The sequence below is a fragment of the Neoarius graeffei genome, chromosome 11 (genome assembly GCF_027579695.1).
Source record: "Neoarius graeffei isolate fNeoGra1 chromosome 11, fNeoGra1.pri, whole genome shotgun sequence".
NCBI classification, from domain to species: domain Eukaryota; kingdom Metazoa; phylum Chordata; class Actinopteri; order Siluriformes; family Ariidae; genus Neoarius; species Neoarius graeffei.
Window position 1 is genome coordinate 40,538,342 of NC_083579.1, and position 19,893 is coordinate 40,558,234.

Below are 19,893 nucleotides of genomic sequence, written 5' to 3' on the forward strand. Positions count from 1 at the left end.
AACACACACCTTGTCAAGGAACAGCTGAGCGAACAATTGTCCAATTACATTTGGTCCCTTAAAAGGTGGGGACCGTGCCCTCTAAATTAGATACAGGTTTCAGCAAATGGTCGAAGTATGGACTCGCCAACTTATATCGACTCCACAATGCTGGCAACTTTTAAATCATTTGCACAGCTATTGGAGGAATTTAAACTACCAAGCACAGATTACTTACAGTTAAGGAATTTCTTATTAAAACACAAAGACTGGGTCAAAGTTGCTAAACCAACGCTAACTGAAGAATTATTGATGAAAGTGCAAACAAGAAAGTGGGATAAGAAATTAATAAGCTATTGCGACCAAATATTCTTGGGCATGAATTTGAATAATACTGCACAGATTAAAGAGAGATGGGAAACTGAAATCAACTCCCACATATCACATGATATGCGGGAAGAAATATGTAATGAAGTACATTTGGTAACTAATTCGAATGTATGGAGGGAATTTAAATGGAAGGTAATCATGAGGTTCTTTTGGACACCTGAAATTATGGCTAAATTTAGCACTACACGCTCAAATGCTGGAGAAACTGTGGCCCACACATTGGCAATCAGATCCACATACTTTGGTTATGCCCGAAACTGGAAACGTTCGAAACACTTAATAAAGTATTTGGTGGAAATATTACAGTGGACCCAATGGTGGCTCTACTAGGTCTATTACCAAGAGGCATCAAAGGAAGAGCCAAAAAATATCTTACAGATACTGCAATTAAATGCATTACAGTAAGGTGGTTGAAGTCTGACCCTCCAACATACAATATGTGGATGGAAAAAATAAAGGAAATATATCAAATGGAACAAATAACGTATTCCCTGAGACTTCAAAAAGATGTATTCACTAGAAGGTGGAGCCCTGCCATGGATATACTGTTATAGTGTGGAACCCATACAATATGAATCCGATCTGTATTATTAATCTGATTTTTTTTTTTTTTTTTTTTTAAATTCTATTTCTTTTATCTTGTTTTATTCTATTTTGTGGGGCGGCACGGTGGTGTAGTGGTTAGCGCTGTCACCTCACAGCAAGAAGGTCCGGGTTTGAGCCCAGCGGCCGGCGAGGGCCTTTCTGTGCAGAGTTTGCATGTTCTCCCCGTGTCTGCATGGGTTTCCTCCGGGTGCTCCGGTTTCCCCCACAGTCCAAAGACATGCAGGTTAGGTTAACTGGTGACTCTAAAATTGAGCGTAGGTGTGAATGTGAGTGTGAATGGTTGTCTGTGTCTATGTGTCAGCCCTGTGATGACCTGGCGACTTGTCCAGGGTGTACCCCGCCTTTCGCCCGTAGTCAGCTGGGATAGGCTCCAGCTTGCCTGCGACCCTGTAGAACAGAATAAAGCGGCTAGAGATGATATGAGATTCTATTTTGTTTAATATTTTTCTTTGTCATTATAGTCTCCGTCTCCCTTGTTGTATCATAGTTGTTACCATGTGTATTGAAAAACAGCAGTTATGTTGAATATGATTTTGAATGAAACTGAAATAAAAACTAAGTTTAAAAAAAAAAAAAGGTGGGGACCATATATTAAAAAGTTCTGTAATTCCTACACTGCTCACCAAATTTGGTTGTAAGTACTTTTAAAATTAAAGCTGAAAGCCTTCGCTTTGAGCTATTCATTATTTTATCTCCATGTGTGGTTTTTTTTTTTTTCCTCAGCGCTGCCTTTTGGGAACCACATTAATAAAGTTGTGAGTCATCCCACACTGCCAGTCACGATCACGGCTCATGAGGACCGACACATCAAATTCTTTGACAATAAATCAGGTAGGTGTTGTTTGAAGTACGAGTGTTCTGCTGTGATCTCATTGGTTTATTCTGATCTCATTAAAATACAAAATGAGGTTGTTGTTTTTTTAAATATGTTTGGCATTTGATATAAGAATAAACTGCACTTGTAGTGTTTTTGAAAATGCGTTTTTAATTTAGACAAAATTTGTGTCTCTCTCTCTCCATGTTCGAAACGGAAGTATTTGTGACTTTATTACATGACTCTGCATTTGCTCTTTAGGTAAACTTATCCATGCAATGGTGGCTCACTTGGATGCCGTCACCAGTCTTGCAGTGGATCCTAATGGCATCTACCTGATGTCAGGAAGTAAGTGCTGCTGAGGTCTTTTAGCTTGGCGAGTTTGATATTTGATTGTATTAAAGCTTGGACCACTGCTGGCTGTGGCACCAGCGCGTACCCTGCGTCTGTAGCAGTCATCTGTTTTGCCTTATCCAATCAGATGTGTTCGTTAGTTATTTAGCTGAAAGCAGCTCCTCAGACCAGAGACTAGCTGCAGGGCTCACGCTGTTAGTTCAGGAACCAACGGCTTCTGTTAGATGTTTGTCGTCGAGGGTTTTTTTTCTCTTTCCACCCCCCATTTTATGTGCGCTCTCTGGTCTGATGAGTGAACTGACAGCAGGGTTTGTTCAAGTTCGAGATGAATATTTAAAGACAAGTGGCCAGAGATTTATGCACTTATTCTGTCTGCATCAAATTCAGAACAGATGTGCCTTATCAAATGTTGTACCATGGAGCACCAGTGCACATCAAAATATAACTTCAGACTGTGCTCAACAATTAAATTATTTTAAAAGAAGCTACCGTCACCATTCGACTAAGTCTGATTGTGGAGTACCCCTTCCTTAGACTAATGGCTGAAGGTAACACTACGTTCACGCTGCAGGCTGAAGTGACTCAAATCCAATCTTTTCGCCCATATGTGACCTGTATCCGATCTTTTATTGACAATATGAACGACACAGATCCGATTTTTTCAAATCCGACCCAGGCCGTTTGGATATGTGGTCCTAATTCCGATTCCTATCCGCTCTTTTCATATGCGACTTCAGTCTGAACCGCCAGGTCGCATTCATCCGACTTACACGTCATCAACAAGCCGCAAACGTCACTATTCTGCGCTGAAGTAGGCGGCGGGTCTCTCAAAAAAAAGTTACAACAACATGGCTTTGATGTTCCTTTGAACGGAGGTTGCAGTCACTACCCCGCAGAACGCCTGAGCCAAAACCCTTGCCCTCTTCCTTCTCAACCTCCTCTTTAACATCAGGCTATTGTGCATGTTCTGGCTCCGTCGCAACAACAACTGCATCATCGCCAGGTACTCCATGCTGGCTACTGTCATACACAGGAAACTTTAGGTTACTTCCGTAAACACTGGCCATTAGGGCTGCACAATATATCGAAAAAGTATCGATATCGCAATATCATAGTTTGCGATACACGTACCGCAAAAATTACTTTCGATAAAAGGCGCATTTTTCGGTGCCGTCCAATCACATTTGAATGTCAACAAGCGCCGCGGGATAACTCCACCCCCTATTGCAAAACCAGTAGAAGCCTCGTGGTGATGGCGGAAGGCGGTAGCAAGTGTGGTGAGACAAACTTGTGTGAGGAGGAACTGGTTTCCAAAAAAAAAAAAAATGCACATCTGCTATTTGGAAGTACTTTGGATTCAGGAGGGGTGACGTACTGCAAACTCGGGTACTTTGCAAGACATGTACCTGTAAAACAGTGGTGGGACGGCTCACTGGGACAAACACTGCTGTACAGAAGCATAAAAACATAAAACCGTGCTCTCTCTCACTCTCTCTCACACACACACACTACCTCTCACTCACACACACTACCGCTCGCTCACTCACACGCTACCGCTCTCTCTCTCTCTCTCTCTCTCTCTCACACACACACACACACACACACACCACTGCTCTCTCACCCGCATGTGTTATTAACAGATTGTGTTTGAGTTTATGGTGAATCTGTGTCGCTCACCTTCATCTCCCGGGAGCCGCTGAAATTGCCATTTTGAATGCTTTATGTTAATGTAATGTAGTTTTCAGTTTTTTGTTTATTTCAACTTAAGACATTTTCTGCTGCGCTCACAAAAATTAAGAGATTTAAAGATGACTGATGGACACCATTGCAGGTGTAGCCATGTTTTTCCAATAAAAAATAATGTTGGAATGGAAGCAATGCATTGGGTGTTTTTTTAAATGCTAGATACAGGGCAGAACAGCGAGTAGAGGTAAGAAAAACAGTATATATTTAATTATCGTGATACATATCGATATCGAGATATTCAGTCATGTTATCGAATATCGCATATTTTTCTGATATCGTGCAGCCCTACTGGCCATGCTTACTGCATGTGACGTCGTCGTATCCTGCAATGCGCATGCGGAACACTTTTTTATGTCGCTTTTCGTTCATACCGAGGATCACATACAAGTCGCATATATTTGTTAATGTGAACGACCTCACAAAAAAATCGGATTTCACAAAAAAATCGGAATTGAGCATTAAGCCTTGCAGTGTGAACGTAGTGCAATATGAAGTCGTATTTGTGATGCTGACATCAGTCGTCCCTCATTAAGATGAGTTGCATTTTCTGTGAACGGGATGAAAGTGGGAGGCCTTTTGTCCTATATTTGCCTCTAAAGAGACTAACTGTTTATTATCCTGCCCAGGTCATGACTGTTCAATTCGGCTGTGGAACCTGGACAGCAAAACGTGTGTACAGGAAGTCACCTCTCACCGGAAGAAGTCGGACGAGTCCATATACGACGTTGCCTTCCACCCGTCTAAGGCATTCATAGGGAGTGCTGGGGCAGATGCCCTGGCCAAAGTATTTATATAAATCCCAATTCACAAAACTCAGAACAAACTGGCCCTCACAGTCAGACGGGGAGAGGAAGATCTGACTGCTTCACTGCCGTTGTGGAAAGAGTAGCAGTAGCTGCTAATGCTGAATCGGCCTCTGATGGCGCCTGAGTGAACATACCAGGGCTGAGCGGTGGACTGTTGGTTTAGTGAAGCCTGGGTGAAGTGCCCACTTAGTTTTAAGGTTTTGTGGGGTCCCCCCCCCCCTTTCAATCTAGAAGTTGAACAAAAATGGCTAACTGTACCTAACTGTAAGTCAGAGCTGGAGTTACATCAGTGTTTTTTTTTTTTTTGTTTTGATTGGATATAAAATGAGATAATGACATTTGTATTTTAGGTATGTTTCAGTGACCATGGATTGGTATAATGTTCATCAAAAGGTCATCAGTGACCACAGTGAGGACAAAGATGCTGCGCCAGAGGGATTACTGCATCGGGTGCACGACTTGCCCTCTTGACCTTAATGTAGCATTACATATAAATTAGGAAAGAAAAACATGAATCAGTTCAATTGCTTCATGTCTTTGCATTAGCTTTGACAATTTTGTGTAAAAAAAAAAAATGAATATAGTTTTTATAATCCTTTTTTATATAATTGAAAACTCTGGTAGCAGATGACATTTTTAAAATAAAAATGGGAGTGTTTTTCCCATTCAAGCCTGCCATCCCAGTCCACCTCGCATTACTGGAAGGCTTTGATGCATCTTGCCCCTCCCAGTGTTAACTTTATTTTACTGCATCATGGAACAACAGTAGAAGCACATTTCCTCAGAGCTCTTTAGATATCCACACACAAACTGAGGCATCCTATCACTATGTGATGGTTTTGTACATCTTAATGTAACTGAGTTTATTTATCACAGGTTAGACAACTGAATGCTTTAGGCATCTTATTTATTTCACTGTTTTGGGTTAGTCTTAGCCTCTTTTGTAAAAAAAAAAATGAGAATAATTGTAAGATTTGGCTCTTAAGAAGAAAATAGAAGAGCAATCCAAAAAATGTTTTGCTCTTTTTAAAATACAGTTTCATCCTAGGCTGAAGTTTAAATTTATCTTGATTACATTTTTATAAGTTACGGGAGCTGGATAACTCGCATTGGGTGAAACACGGCGGAGTTGTTATTCTGTCCCTACCTTTTATCTTATAAGCCATTTTATTTTTAAACCTACAATTTATAGTGTAACTAAAGACCTTTTTGTTTGTGTAATGCATGATTAATACAATAAAGTATTTTTTCTAGTCTTCCCAAAAAAGTTCTTGATCAGTTTGATGAGTTTTGTAACTACTTTTTTTTTTGATTTAGCAGATTTTAAAGACTGTACCACATAGCAAATTTCACCTGTTGAAAAGTCATGTATATAAAATGTCTATAATAAATATTAAATGGTGTACCTGTATATGCAATCTGACTAATTTAGTATGCCTCTCTTCTGTAGTGATTGATTGATTAGCAGCAGTATATCAAAAGTGTGTGCGTGTCAATGTTTTAAATCAAAAGGCTGGATTGGTGGACAAATCAATCTTAGAATTCATTTTAATGATGCCACACTTTGACAAATTAGCAATTAGCTATCTTGTAAAAATACCTTGTCCTTTATTGAGAAGAAAGTAATAAATTAAACAGAAATGCACAATCACTCTGCTGTTGCTTCTCAGTTTTGCAAGGCACTTAAGCATGCATATTTATATGTATATAAGAGACATGGTAAGAGCATAATTGAGCTTTAAGCATAATTTAAGAAACAGAAGTAATTGTGTGATCAGAACACTTAATATGTATAACTCTCAACATCTCCTTTGTGAACATGTGGCATGAGAAATGAATATAAAACGTGACACTAGATTATGAGAAGCTGTAACTAAAAAAAAGCTGTGTACATTACAGTGCTTGTGTAAGTGCATGGTGTGATAGAGGATGCTATGGTGTGGTTAGCCTTTCACCTGTGGAAATTCTCTCAGGTTTTTCTGTAGTACCAGTGACACGCACAAGAGAGCAGCCTTGTCAAGCTTGATGGTCGGTGTGGACATTAAATCACTCTTGAGCAGCCAGTGATAGACACATCAAACCTCTTCTCCCCCCATCCTTTTGTCCTTTCTTTCTTTCTTTCTTCTAGAATACCAGGATGCATCTCTGATAACATCTGCCATTGTTAGTACGAGTTTAATATAGAGTTACACAGTTTCAGAATAAGTCAGAATCCTTTGGTTCGATCTTACTATTAAAGCAAAACCCATCTCAGGGCAAAACAATATAATAAAGGGGCTGTCTCGGCACAGACAGAATATACCTAGTTTGAAAAGGAAAAAAAAAACAACCCAACTACTATTTTTGTACTAATAGCTGCAGAAATGACCAGATAAGCTAAACCAAAAGTATTGAGGTGGCTTTCGTTTTATTGCGCATGTGTGTTCTTTTTCTACTTCCTACCCACCCAAATTCAAAACTTTTTAATTGAACTCTGTGAAGTCCCTGCAGATTGCCCGTACGATGGGCTGCTCAAATTGCTCAAGGCCACTGAACTCGCGGGTAAAGAAGGTGTGTGTCTCTTTGGGCTCTGATGCCATGGCTCTCAGGTCCTCCATTGGAGCCCAAGCTACACCCACAGTGAACACTGTGATCCCTGTAACAGGACAAGGTTAAGAGGTTAGGATAACCATTATACAGGATATTTCTATCATTTGCCTTCAGTGGCCATCATGATGATGATAATGGATTTAATTTCACTTTGTCAAGGCTCAAGCAACCTGATTTTGGCTCCGGACTAAATTACTCACCTTGCTTTTGAGCAGCAACGGCTGGTCCTCTAACCTCATCATAGGACTGGCCATCAGTAATAATGATAAGGAACTTTTTGCCCGGAGTCGAGCTAACGGGCTGGAAGAGATTCTCCATAGCAAAGGTGATGGCATCTCCAGTGGCCGTACCACCGCTTAGGTACTGGATGTTCTGTAGGGCTCTCAAGGCTTCCTCCTTACCTGGATGATCATTGAAGCCAAACTCCAGTCTCTGGTCATATGTGAACTGCACAGCTCCAATACGTGAGCCTAACTCAGAAATGTCAAAGTTGCGGGCAATGGAGCTTAGGAGGTTCAGAACTAGTTTGAAGTTTGGCTCTCCCACACTGCTGGATCCATCAATCAGGAAACCCAGATTGACTGAGTTATAGCAGGTCTTGCTGCAGAGCAAGTGGTCAACAGAGCAGAGTTTCTGAACCAGAGGTTTCACAAACTTACTTGTGCTGAACCAACTTGGTATGGTCATTGTGAAGAAACCATTATCTTTGCAACCTGCCTACAAGACACACATTTGTATTCAGTAGCCATCTTTTCCAATATTTTCTTCCAACAATATCCAAAGTATTTTTGCCTCATTTAATCCATACTACTGTATCTGTCTTTGAAAAACCTACCTTCTTCATGAAGTCTCGATCCCTCACCAATTCCAACTCCTCTAGGGTAGCTTTGGCCACATTCACTAAAAACAAATTAATTCCAGATTCCCTAGCCATTACTGATGCATCATCCAGGTTGTCAGTGGGCCATCCATCAACAAATGCCACAATAATCCGTGGACGACCTCTTCGTGCTCCAAAATCAGGATTGAAAAAGTTCCTTGCTGTATGGAGTATGGCTTTGCCTGCGCATAGAGTAACAAAACGGGAAGGAAAAAAAAACCCAACAAAAATAAACAGATTTGATGAAACAAGGTTCAGACAAAATGGCTGGTCATGTGACTAAGCATCATGTCATTGTTTTTAAAACAGAACTATGCACCTGTATTGGCGTTGCCCCCACTTAAAGATACCTCTTTGAGGGCAAAAACCACATCTTTGGGCATGCTATAGTTGCCCAGGTAGAATTCAATCCGAGGCGTCTCACTGAAAACATAAAAGTGAACATTTGACATATGTTCAAATTTGAGACATTGATGATATTTATTCAGAATGAAACAGAAAGACCTGATACACACCCAGCTTGCACCAGTCCCACATGTGGTCCATCTGGCCCAACCTTCAGCACTGTTGTTAGTTTTCCAATGAAGTTCTTCTGTAGGTTGAAGCGCCGATTTCCTATATGATAGCTGCTGTCCAGAATCAGAGCTATATCCACATGACAATCTAGAATGATGCAAACATGACCTTAGTATGATTTACTTTTAAAAAATTAATTAAATAAATAAATAAATAAACAGATAATTTTCCCTTTAGAATTGGGAATTGATCTTTTTCAGGTCATCATCAAATACACCTCTGAATTCTGTTACTTGAGGTTTCTTCTGGGGTTTCTTGACAGGTTTCTTTGCTGCAAAAAGAAAAACATCGTGTGCACATTAGCTTGCATCATATATAGTACTCAGTACAACTAATATACTACACAGGTATGTGAAAAAAAAGTTAAGAGACCACTTTTAATGGGTGAGCCTGTGCCCATGATAGCCCAGATTCCTATTCTTGGCTGATAGGCATGGATCCCAGTGCATGCTGATATGCTTTTCTGCTCACTATGGTTGTAACGAGTGATTATATGAGTTACTATATCCTTCCTGGCAGCTCAAACCAATCTGGCCAGTTTCCTCTGACCTCTTTTAACAACAAGGCGTTTCCACCCGCAGAACTGTCACTCACTCAGCGTTTTGTTTTTCACACCATTCTGTGTAAACTCTAGAGACTGTTGAGTGTGAAAATTCCAGATCAGCAGTTTCTGAAATATTCAAACCAGTCCATCTGGCACCAACATCCATGCCACTGTTAAAGTCACAGAGATTAAATTTTTTTTCATTCTAATGTTTGATTTGAATATTATCTGCATGGGTTTATGCAATGTGGTGCTGCCACATGATTGGCTGATCAGATAACTGCATAAATGAACAGGTATACAAGTATTCCTAATAAAGTGGACAATGAGTATATAAGTAATGGTTTTATGCCTATTCCAAATTGGACACCTACCTGGTCCAGATACTGGGATGCCAGCAGTGCTAGTTTGACTGGCTACTTCCATAGGCAAGCTGAATGCTCCTGAAAGAGAAGGAAGAAACCATTGTCTCACTTGCAGCAGAGAAGCTCACAACTTTCTCGGCGATGGGGCCCCTAATGACTTTTCCCTTCAAATGGCAAAGTGTATTCTGTACACCTCTATGTTAAAATAATTGTAGTGCATTCCGGGATTTCATGAGCACATTGGAAAATCTCAACATTGCTTTGAAACGTGGATAGAATTTTCTCCCAAAATAGTGCACTATAAGTTGAGGTTTTGACATATGGAAAACTGACATTTTTTAAGTTACTTTTCAGAATGCAGGTTCCAAGTCCTGGTCCTGGCGTATGCACACTTTTTTTTTTTTTTTGGTCCCTGTTCTAACACACACACTTCAACTCAGGAAAGACTCTTAATTAGCTGATTATTTGAAACGTGTGCTCCAGGACCATGGCTACAAAACTGTAGTTCATGGAATAAAATATAGTGAATGAAAATGTGTGTGTTAAATGTCTCATCTCATTATCCTGTTCTGCAGGGTCACAGGCAAGCTGGAGCCTATCCCAGCTGACTACGGGCGAAAGGCGGGGTACACCCTGGACAAGTCGCCAGGTCATCACAGGGCTGACACATAGACACAGACAACCATTCACACTCACATTCACACCTACGCTCAATTTAGAGTCACCAGTTAACCTAACCTGCATGTCTTTGGACTGTGGGGGAAACCGGAGCACCCAGAGGAAACCCACGCGGACACGGGGAGGACATGCAAACTCCACACGGAAAGGCCCTCGTCAGCCATGGGGCTCAAACCCGGACCTTCTTGCTGTGAGGCGACAGTGCTAACCACTACACCACCGTACCGCCCTGTGTTAAATGTTTGATTTTTATATATATAAATCAGCTGGATAGTACAGTGGTAATGCTCACTGACTACGACGCAGGAGATCGGGGTTCGAATCCCGGTCGGGGCAAATCATCATCCAGTAAGGGTCCTTAGGCAAGACCCCTCATGATATATCAGCCTACCTCAGGAATGAGTGAAGACATAACTGATAGAGTCATAGACTCAGACGTCGCCCGGGTCAACAAGGTCTGCGTCAGTTGCTAGGGAACCAGGGCAAACTGATGAGAAATGGGCTACTGGAACAAGACATCGATGGACGAGGACAGAAAATATGGAATTGCTGGAATGCTACTATACAAGCAATCCCAGAGAGAAGGGATACATGCAGCGAATGTGGGACCATTGGTTACTTCGAAACCCACAATCAAGGCTAACAAAGAAGTGTTCCAACATCCGTAATCGAAATCACAACTAGAGATTAATGAAATACAACAACGATGCTACGGCAAGGGGGAGCCAGGAAGACAGGTCAGCGGGGAGATGCCATCATCATCCCCACAACCAGAGATTGGGTACCAAGCCCCAACAGCTAACAGCCTCAACACAAGAGCTGCTGACCTGAGAAGGAAGATCGTGACCCAACTGGAAACCTGGAGCCCCCGAAGAATACCGAAGCTGAGTTGCCAAGTACCTTCAGAAGATCTACTAGTAGATGTGAATGCTGCTCTGAAGACAATCTCCACAAGAACCATCACTGAGACCAACAAGCTGATACACAGTACAGCAACAGTAATCATGGAGATGCCTGGACACAAGGTGGGCTCAGGACATAAACAGTATCCACCATGGAAAAGATGATAAAGGCAGCACGGAGAGAAGTTAGCCAGCTAGCTGAACTACAGAAAGGGAACATGGTGAATAAAGGAAGTACAACTCACTCTCCATACCAGAGGCACTCGAAACTGCCAAACAGCGACTAACAGCTCTGGCCACCCGGTTGAAGAGATACACCAAGGAGGGAGAGGCCAGGAGTATAAACAAGCTGTTCTCCACTGAACCAGCCAAGGTGGCAAGTGGCAGGGAAACAACAACTGGTCAGACCCACCAAGAGCTGAGGTGGAAAAATACTGGAAAGACATATGGGAAAGAAAGGCATCACACAACACCGATGCCCAATGGTTAGTGGACCTAAGAGCTGACCACAGCAACCTCCCAGAACAAGAACCAGTAACCATCTCAATGGCAGACGTCCAAGAAAGAGTGTTAAAGAACGCCTAGCAGCACAGATGAACCAGCTGCTGAGGGATGGGACCTACCCAGAATGGCTAACCCAAGGCAGGACAGTCCTAATCATGAAGGACCCCCAGAAGGGACCCATCCCATCCAACTACCGGCCAATTACCTGTCTCTGCACAACATGGAAGGCCCTGTCAGGCATCATTGCGGCAAAAATGAGTAAGCATGTGGCTCAATACATGAGCAAGGCACAGAAAGGAATTGGCAGTAACACCAGAGGAGCCAAGCACCAGCTACTGGTTGATAGAACAGTTGCCCGAGACTGTAAGAAGAGACAGACCAACCTGTGCACTGCCTGGATTGACTACAAGAAAGCCTACGACTCAATCCCACACACATGGATACTGGAATGTCTGGAACTGTACAAGATCAACAGGAACCTAAGGACCTTCATCCAGAACTCAATGGAAATGTGGAAGACAACCCTAGAGGCCAACTCAAAACCCATTGCCCAAGTCAACATCAAGTGCGGCATATACCAAGGAGATGCGCTATCACCACTGCTGTTCTGCATAGGCCTGAACCCCCTCATCACGAAGAGCGGCTACGGGTACCGATTCCGTAGTGGGGCAACAATCAGCCACCTGCTCTACATGGATGACATCAAGCTGTATGCCAGGAACGAGCGAGAAATAGACTCGCTGATCCACACCACCCGGATCTACAGCGATGACATAGGGATGTCATTCGGATTGGACAAGTGTGGCCGGATGGTCTCAAAGAGAGGCAAGATGATCCGGACTGAGGGGACTGACCTACCAGAGGGCAACATAGGTGATATCCAAGACAGCTACAAGTACCTTGGCATCCCACAGGCTAATGGAAGCCATGAAGAGGCCACAAGGAAGTCAACCACAGCCAAATACCTCCAGAGAGTAAGGCAGGTCCTGAAAAGTCAGCTGAATGGTAAGAACAAGGTCCGAGCCATCAACATGTACGCACTACCAGTCATCAGATACCCCGCTGGTATCATAAACTGGCCAAAGGAGGAGATAGAAGCCACAGATATCAAGACTAGAAAGCTCCTCACCATGCATGGAGGGTTCCACCCCAAGTCCAGCACCCTGAGACTATACACTAAGCGGAAAGAGGGAGGCCGAGGGCTAGTGAGCATCAAGATCACGGTCCAGGATGAAACATCGAAAATCCGAGAATACATCAGAAAGATGGCCCCAAAGGATGAACTGCTAAGTGAATGTCTCAGGCAGCAGAACCCTGATGAGAGTGCAGAGGAGGAGGAGGAACAGACAACCTGGAGGGACAAACCCCTACATGGCATGTACCACCATCAGATAGAGGAAGTGGCTGATATCAAGAAATCCTACCAGTGGCTGGATAATGCAGGACTGACAGCACAAGAACAGGCCATAAGCACAAGAGCCATAGAGGCCAGGATCTACCAGAGTAGATCAGACCCAAGATGCAGACTGTGCAAAGAAGCCCCTGAAACAGTCCAGCACATAGTAGCAGGGTGTAAGATGCTAGCTGGATCAGCGTACATGGAGAGGCACAACCAAGTGGCTGGGATAGTATACAGGAACATCTGCAACCAGTATGGAATAGAAGTACCCAAGTCCCAATGGGCCATACCACAGAAGGTGGCTGAGAACAACAGGGCCAAGGTTCTGTGGGACTTCAGCTTCCAGACTGACAAACAGATCCTGGCTAACCAACCGGACATAGTGGTGGTGGACAAAGAGCAGAAGAGGGTGGTGGTGATAGATGTGGCGATCCCAGCTGACGCCAACATCAGGAAGAAGGAACATGAGAAACTTGAGAAGTATCAAGGGTTGAAAGAGCAGCTGGAATGGATGTGGAAGGTCAAGGGTTGCATGGTCCCTGTGGTAGTGGGGGCACTTGGGGCAGTAACCCCCAAACTGGGAGAGTGGCTCCAGCAAATCCCAGGAACAACATCTGAAGCCTCAGTCCAGAAGAGCGCAGTCCTAGGAACATCGAAGATACTGCGCAGAACCCTCAAACTCCCAGGCCTCTGGTAGAGGACCCGAGCTTGAGGATGACATGGATACCACCACCACCCCCCCGCCGGGGGTGAGAAGGAGATTTTTTATATATATATATATATATATATATATATATATATATAAAATCAATCACACACACTTCAAGTTATACGGTTTCCCTGTATTTTGTACGGGAAAATGCAATTTTTTGGCTAATACGGCATACACTGATTTTTATACGGGAAAATTACATTTTGTATCAGAGATTTTTTCCGTTACTCCAAGAAAATTTTCTTAGCATCCACCATGTATTTTTTTCAAAACACGCATGCCCAATGAAACGGAACTATTTTCGATTTATGTGGTTTTAGAATTGCACGTGGTTTTCTCGGTCATTTAAGTCCATCGGCTTGGACTGCCAATGGACTTAAATGACTTCTGTGACGGCTGCAGAAGTTATGTTCTGCCAATTTCTCATGGAACACAACATCTGCCCGACTGTGGCAGACCATTTTTCACAGCTAGCAAAGAAAAAAAAAAGTTTCTCAATTCAAAGACTGCACAGGTAAGCATTTGGGTTTTATTTATTTATTTAAGTTTGTACTGTTTGCATGCAGGAAAGCTTCCTCCATTATGATGATAATTTCTGGAGGCGATATTGGGAGTCACTGTTTATACAACGGCAACTGTAGTTACCCGGCGATTTCTAGTTTCGCTTCCCTAAACATTTTAATTGCTGATAGACATTATATGTAGACACAGATGACCAACACTTGTTACTACCATCAGTCGTCAGTAAACTGGAAAAGTATTGAATGAAGAGTAATGGTGGTAACGACCGTTGGTAACCTGTCTCTAAAATGTGTAGTCAGGGATGGAAGCAATTTAACACCATCTACATGTTTGCCATGCTCTGATTTTCTTTTATTGACCAGGAAAATAATAGATGTATATTGGGGAAAGGTCTTCGATGTAAAAGCTGCTCTGGGTGTTGCCAGGTTTCCAATGCTGAAACAACTTTTTACTGCTTTGCTGTGCCTCCCACATAGCAATGCAGATAGTGAGAGGGCTTTTTCACTGGTTAGGAAAATTCATACTGAGGACAGAAAAAATCTGGCTGCAGACACATTAACTGCATATCTGCATATTAAAATGAACTGTGATGAGGAGCTACAACTGCTACCCAAGCAGTGCTATTATAGCTACAGCGCCAAATCTGCAACATCTTTGTACAACAAAGAACACTCCAAAAAGGAATAAGATTTAAATTCTTGTTATAAATTACTGGTAAGATTTTCAATTTGACTTCATAATTTATTAATATTTTCACTTATCCTTGTTTATGTAATATACTTGATGTGGTTCAGTCATCTTTAGTTGGATCTCACACTGCTTGTGGTCTCAAATGGAACTTTTACTAACCTTCATTTACTGTTTGACATGATTATATATAATTTATTACATGTAACCTACTATTTTAATTAACATACCTACTTAGTACTGCTGTTATATTTCAAGTAATTTTCTTTGGTGGAGTGTAATATTGTAGGTGATGTCAACACTTGTCAAATAGAACTTTGTGTAATTTTTATGAATTATTTAATATTAATACATTTTATTTGCAAAATTTACATCAATAATTCAGTTATTTTCTCTGGCATCTAAAATTTCTTTTTATTCAGTCCATGCTTATTTGATCCCTTTAACTTGATGCAGTGTGATAAATATGCCTATTACAATAGGAGTGTATAATGTGGAATAAAACAATTGGTGCTTTGGGTTATATATTGGAATTTTTTTCTCGTGTATAAGGGCTCATGGGTGTATGTAAGGGAAAAGTACAGATTTTGTAAGGGCATGGGGAACTAAAGGTTGACATGTATGATTATAAGAAACAACGTAAACACTTGCATGTTAGCTTGCTAGCTGGAGCATTCATACAGCAGAGTGAAAATGACGCCACCTACTGGCTACAGTGAATGATCCACTCCAGCTTGCCAGGGACTGAGTCTGGATGCCGTGTGCGTAAGAGCTGAGATAGTGGCTCCTGCCCGCCAGTTTCTGAATTTCCACAGCTCCTCCAGATGTAGTTATAATCCCACTGCAACATTCAGAGGGTCGTTTTCAAGATACAACAGTTAACCTGCTTTTACGATAACCTTAAGCTGTTAATTGAGTGTTTCAGAATCACACAATATATCGAGGATATTACATGGTTATGCAAGGATACAAAGTTTATTTTCGAGTGGTGAACATATTTACAAGTCAGCAAAGCGAATAAGTGAAAATATTTTTCTTTTCTTTATCTTCTCTTTATTGAAGCTTTTTCATCATGGTACAAAAATGCGCACACAAAAACAAAAGAACAAACAAACATCAAAGGACATCATATACATCACTGTACCAAACTAAATAATCATATATCTGTATTGAAATAATTTATGAAGGACTGCCAAGTTGAGTAAAAAACATTTAGATTTCCCCTTCAATGAATATTTAATTTTCCCCAATTTTAAATGTCCCAAAATATCTTTCATTAAGGCCAAGTTGGGGGGGGGGGGGGGGGGGGGTGTTCTGCTTCCAACATCATAAAATCAGTCTCCGTGCCATTAAAGTCACAAAACGGATCATTCTATCCTGCACATCCAACAGTTGTGCAGCAACCGGCCTCACACCAAATAGAGCCGAAACTGGGTCTGCCTTGATCTGTTTTTTTTTTTTTTTAATTTTGGAAAGGGTTTGAAAAATAGCGTTCCAATATGTTATAATGTACGGACAGTTCCAAAACACATGTGCTAGTGAGGCCGGTCCCAGTGTGCACCTGTCACAGGAAGGATCAACAGAGGGAAACATCTTTGACATGTGAAAATATTTTTCAACATGAGAAGATAAACTTCATATCTCTGAGCCACTGCATAATGTTTTTTATATAATATGGACACATCCACCAAAAAAAAAAAACACCACGCAAGTTAATCAAAAGAATTTTAATTTTGAGTCGGGGTTCACAATGGGGTGAACTGCTTTAATATGTTTAAATAAATTGGTAGTGTTACCACAGTAGCGGGCGGCACAGTGGTGCAGTGGTTAGCGCTGTCGCCTCACAGCAAGAAGGTCTGGGTTCGAGCCCCGTGGCCGGCGAGGGCCTTTCTGTGCGGAGTTTGCATGTTCTCCCCGTGTCCGCGTGGGTTTCCTCCGGGTGCTCCGGTTTCCCCCACAGTCCAAAGACATGCAGGTTAGGTTAACTGGTGACTCTAAATTGACCGTAGGTGTGAATGCGAGTGTGAATGGTTGTCTGTGTCTATGTGTCAGCCCTGTGATGACCTGGCGACTTGTCCAGGGTGTACCCCGCCTTTCGCCCGTAGTCAGCTGGGATAGGATCCAGCTTGCCTGCGACCCTGTAGAACAGGATAAAGCGGCTAGAGATGATGAGATGAGATCTCACTCAGATCTGCAATGTATTTTGTATGAAAAATGCAAGTTTTTCAACACGAGAAGATAAACTTCACATCTTCAAGCCAACGTGTGATTTTCTTTTTATTATACAGACACATTCACAAACAAAAAGTACCAAATTTATCAAAACAATTCATCAATTTCCTCATGAGTGACATATAGAGAATTCTGCCACGGTTTTGGTTCTCCATGTCCCGGATGTAGCACGTATGAAAAATACAAGTGATGTATTTCCCAATAAAACACTCGTGTCCATATTTTTTTTATATAATCTTGTATGCACAAGATTTTAAATAAATAAATAAATAAATAAATAAATACCACCTTTCAAGATTGAAGTTGAAAGGCTCCGTAGCACGCATTTATCCTAATAAAGCAGTTCCCACCAGTCCTCCGTAAGTGTTATCATGTGCACCACATGCAGCATTAAATACGTGTCTATATAAAATAAGGGAATAAAAGATTTTTATGTGTACATATTGTTATACGTTCATATTGTTAACATTACTGACAGGCTTAATGGACATGAATAAAATTGGTGATGTGTATGTGGATGATATTCAGCAGCGCCTGCAGGATTAAATTTCATATGAGACACAAGAACCAACCGGCAGCTTGTAGGCTCCCTTTAATGTCTCGGTTCCATGAGAGGGTTTTTTTTTTCCACGTTACTGACAACACCACCATAAAACACTGATTAATTTAGCGCATGTATTTCAAAGACCAACCAACAAGCAGCCAGCTAAATAATAAGCTACACTATACTGTATTATAATTTACTGTATTGAATATAAGCCCAGAGAAACAAAAATCGGCAAAGCAAACAACCATGGATCTCCCTCCCCTCCATCTTTAATCAAGAGTGTGGTCTTTCAATATGACAGCAGTATAGTATTTATTAATTTCACATTCAGACTTTGGAATGTTTTCCCTCAAAACCTGCCCCCTCTCTCTAAAATAGCCCCTGCTCACACTCAGACTGCTTTTGTGCACTCATGAATCTTCTGCTCATGGATTTCTGCGCTCCCTCGGATTTTGGTGAGACGATCCTGTCGAAATTCACCAACCAGTAGAATGCAAGGTATGACATTGACCAGTGAAATCGTCAATGCCTCCTTGGGTGCATTTGTTTTTACTTACAGGTGGGTTACTGTTTCATGCAAAGACATAATCTGCTGTTGTCACAATTTTATTTTCAAGATAGACTGTTAAAAAAATGAACAAAATCTTTAAAAAAATAAATAAATGCACGAATAGAATCGAACTTCAGTAATTAAGTGTGTTGCTTTAGTGAGGTGTGGTATAAATATGTGGCCATATTTGCCACATAGCCTTATGCAGGTATGTACTGGATGTGTGAGAAATGTATATAAACCAACAGAAATGGAAACCAAACCAATACCTACAGTGGAGTTTCATATGTGGCCATTTATCAGATTTATAGGCCCATGTGATAGCTGTAGGTTGGAGTGTTGGCGTGAGGTATTTAGTGCAGGATCACCTCAGTGTCAGTTAGTGATGGCTCAGTATTTTCCAACCATTTCTAAAAAGGTTTCATTTTATTTATTTTAAATTAGCTACACTGATATCAGCGTACCTGTGCAGGGCTGCACCGCAGACACTGGAGATGGAGGCGTAAATCCCGGAGCCGAACACTGACAGTTTCCACACTGTGCAGTTTGCGGGACACAGCAGCAGCGCGCGTGCACCTGGGGTGTCCACCACGTCTGCCGCACGCGTGCCACACCCTATGGGCACCGCAACTAAAGCACAAAAACAAAACACGAATCCATTCAGATTATATTAAAAACACACAATTTATAATATACAGAATTAGGGCATGACAGTTTTTTGTAATATTTATATTACACCATTCTAGTACTTAAATATTAATGATTATCTTTGATAATAAGTAGTGATTATATCATTCATTCCAAACCAAAACTAAAAAGCATGTGTACATATATATAGAAGGAAATAGTAAAGACAGATCACCTAAATCAGCTCCAAAGCTGATGGGCATCAGAGACAGAATGCCTGTGTCAAATAAATACATATGTCATACACAAATAACATGAATTAAATGCTTAAAATAATAAATAGTACATGCAAACAATAATATTTTTAAATACAAAAATAAACAAAGCATAAATTAAAACAGAAAATTAAGTTACATTAATAGATTGACATTTAATAAAACTGGTACAAATAATAATAATAATAATAATAATAATAATAAATTAATACCTAGCCTACCTAAGACATGAAGAAATGCAAACCGAACTGACGTAGTTACTGAAGGCATCTGCAGAGACACAGCAGGAGATTTGTCACACTACAGTAATCACACAGCTCAGTGGATCAGATCAAATTAATTTAACAGGTCTTAAAGAAATATTCCACAAAGCTATTTATAGTTAGTCTGTAATATTTGTAATGACCCTGGGATTAGATATTACAGGAAAATCTTAATTCCCCAAACACATCCATCACTACTGGCTCATTTAGCAAATGATAGCAGTGCATCCTTCACTTAATCCGCCACTAGATACAGAGAAGGAATTAACACATACTGTGACATAAAATATTCAGTATTAAAATGGATGGAATAGACAAACCTTAGGTTAGAAGTAAAGCCAGTTCA

The 19,893-nt window shown here is 41.2% G+C and overlaps 2 protein-coding genes across 3 annotated transcripts in view; one reads left to right on the forward strand and one right to left on the reverse strand.

Annotated features, from left to right (window-relative positions):
* strn3 (striatin, calmodulin binding protein 3) overlaps positions 1-6,346 on the forward strand; it is a 93,488-nt gene extending 87,142 nt beyond the window's left edge. For both annotated transcript variants that reach the window (XM_060933918.1, XM_060933917.1), the window contains exons 14-16: positions 1,699-1,806; positions 2,051-2,137; positions 4,516-6,346. In XM_060933918.1, the coding sequence (XP_060789901.1) occupies positions 1,699-1,806; positions 2,051-2,137; positions 4,516-4,685 (365 nt within the window). In that variant the 3' untranslated portion in view covers positions 4,686-6,346. The remainder of the gene's footprint in view (positions 1-1,698; positions 1,807-2,050; positions 2,138-4,515) is intronic.
* Positions 6,308-19,893, reverse strand: coch (coagulation factor C homolog, cochlin (Limulus polyphemus)). Its single transcript, XM_060933922.1, has 12 exons — positions 19,868-19,893; positions 19,506-19,554; positions 19,245-19,286; positions 18,847-19,012; positions 15,761-15,894; positions 9,659-9,727; positions 8,958-9,011; positions 8,680-8,827; positions 8,484-8,587; positions 8,120-8,346; positions 7,485-8,001; positions 6,308-7,330 (listed from the first exon to the last, which is right to left on the reverse strand). The coding sequence occupies exons 2-12, from the start codon at positions 19,552-19,554 to the stop codon at positions 7,158-7,160; spliced, it is 1,683 nt and encodes a 560-aa protein (XP_060789905.1). The 5' UTR covers positions 19,868-19,893; the 3' UTR covers positions 6,308-7,157.

Bases quoted from the DNA above. Each gene is read 5' to 3' on its own strand.
- coch (XM_060933922.1), bottom strand. From the start codon at position 19,554: ATGCCTTCAGTAACTACGTCAGTTCGGTTTGCATTTCTTCATGTCTTA. The intron at 8,002-8,119 runs GTAGGTTTTTCA...TGTGTCTTGTAG, and splicing joins ATCGAGACTTCATGAAGAAG to GCAGGTTGCAAAGATAATGG. The intron at 7,331-7,484 runs GTGAGTAATTTA...GTCCTGTTACAG, and splicing joins CGTTGCTGCTCAAAAGCAAG to GGATCACAGTGTTCACTGTG.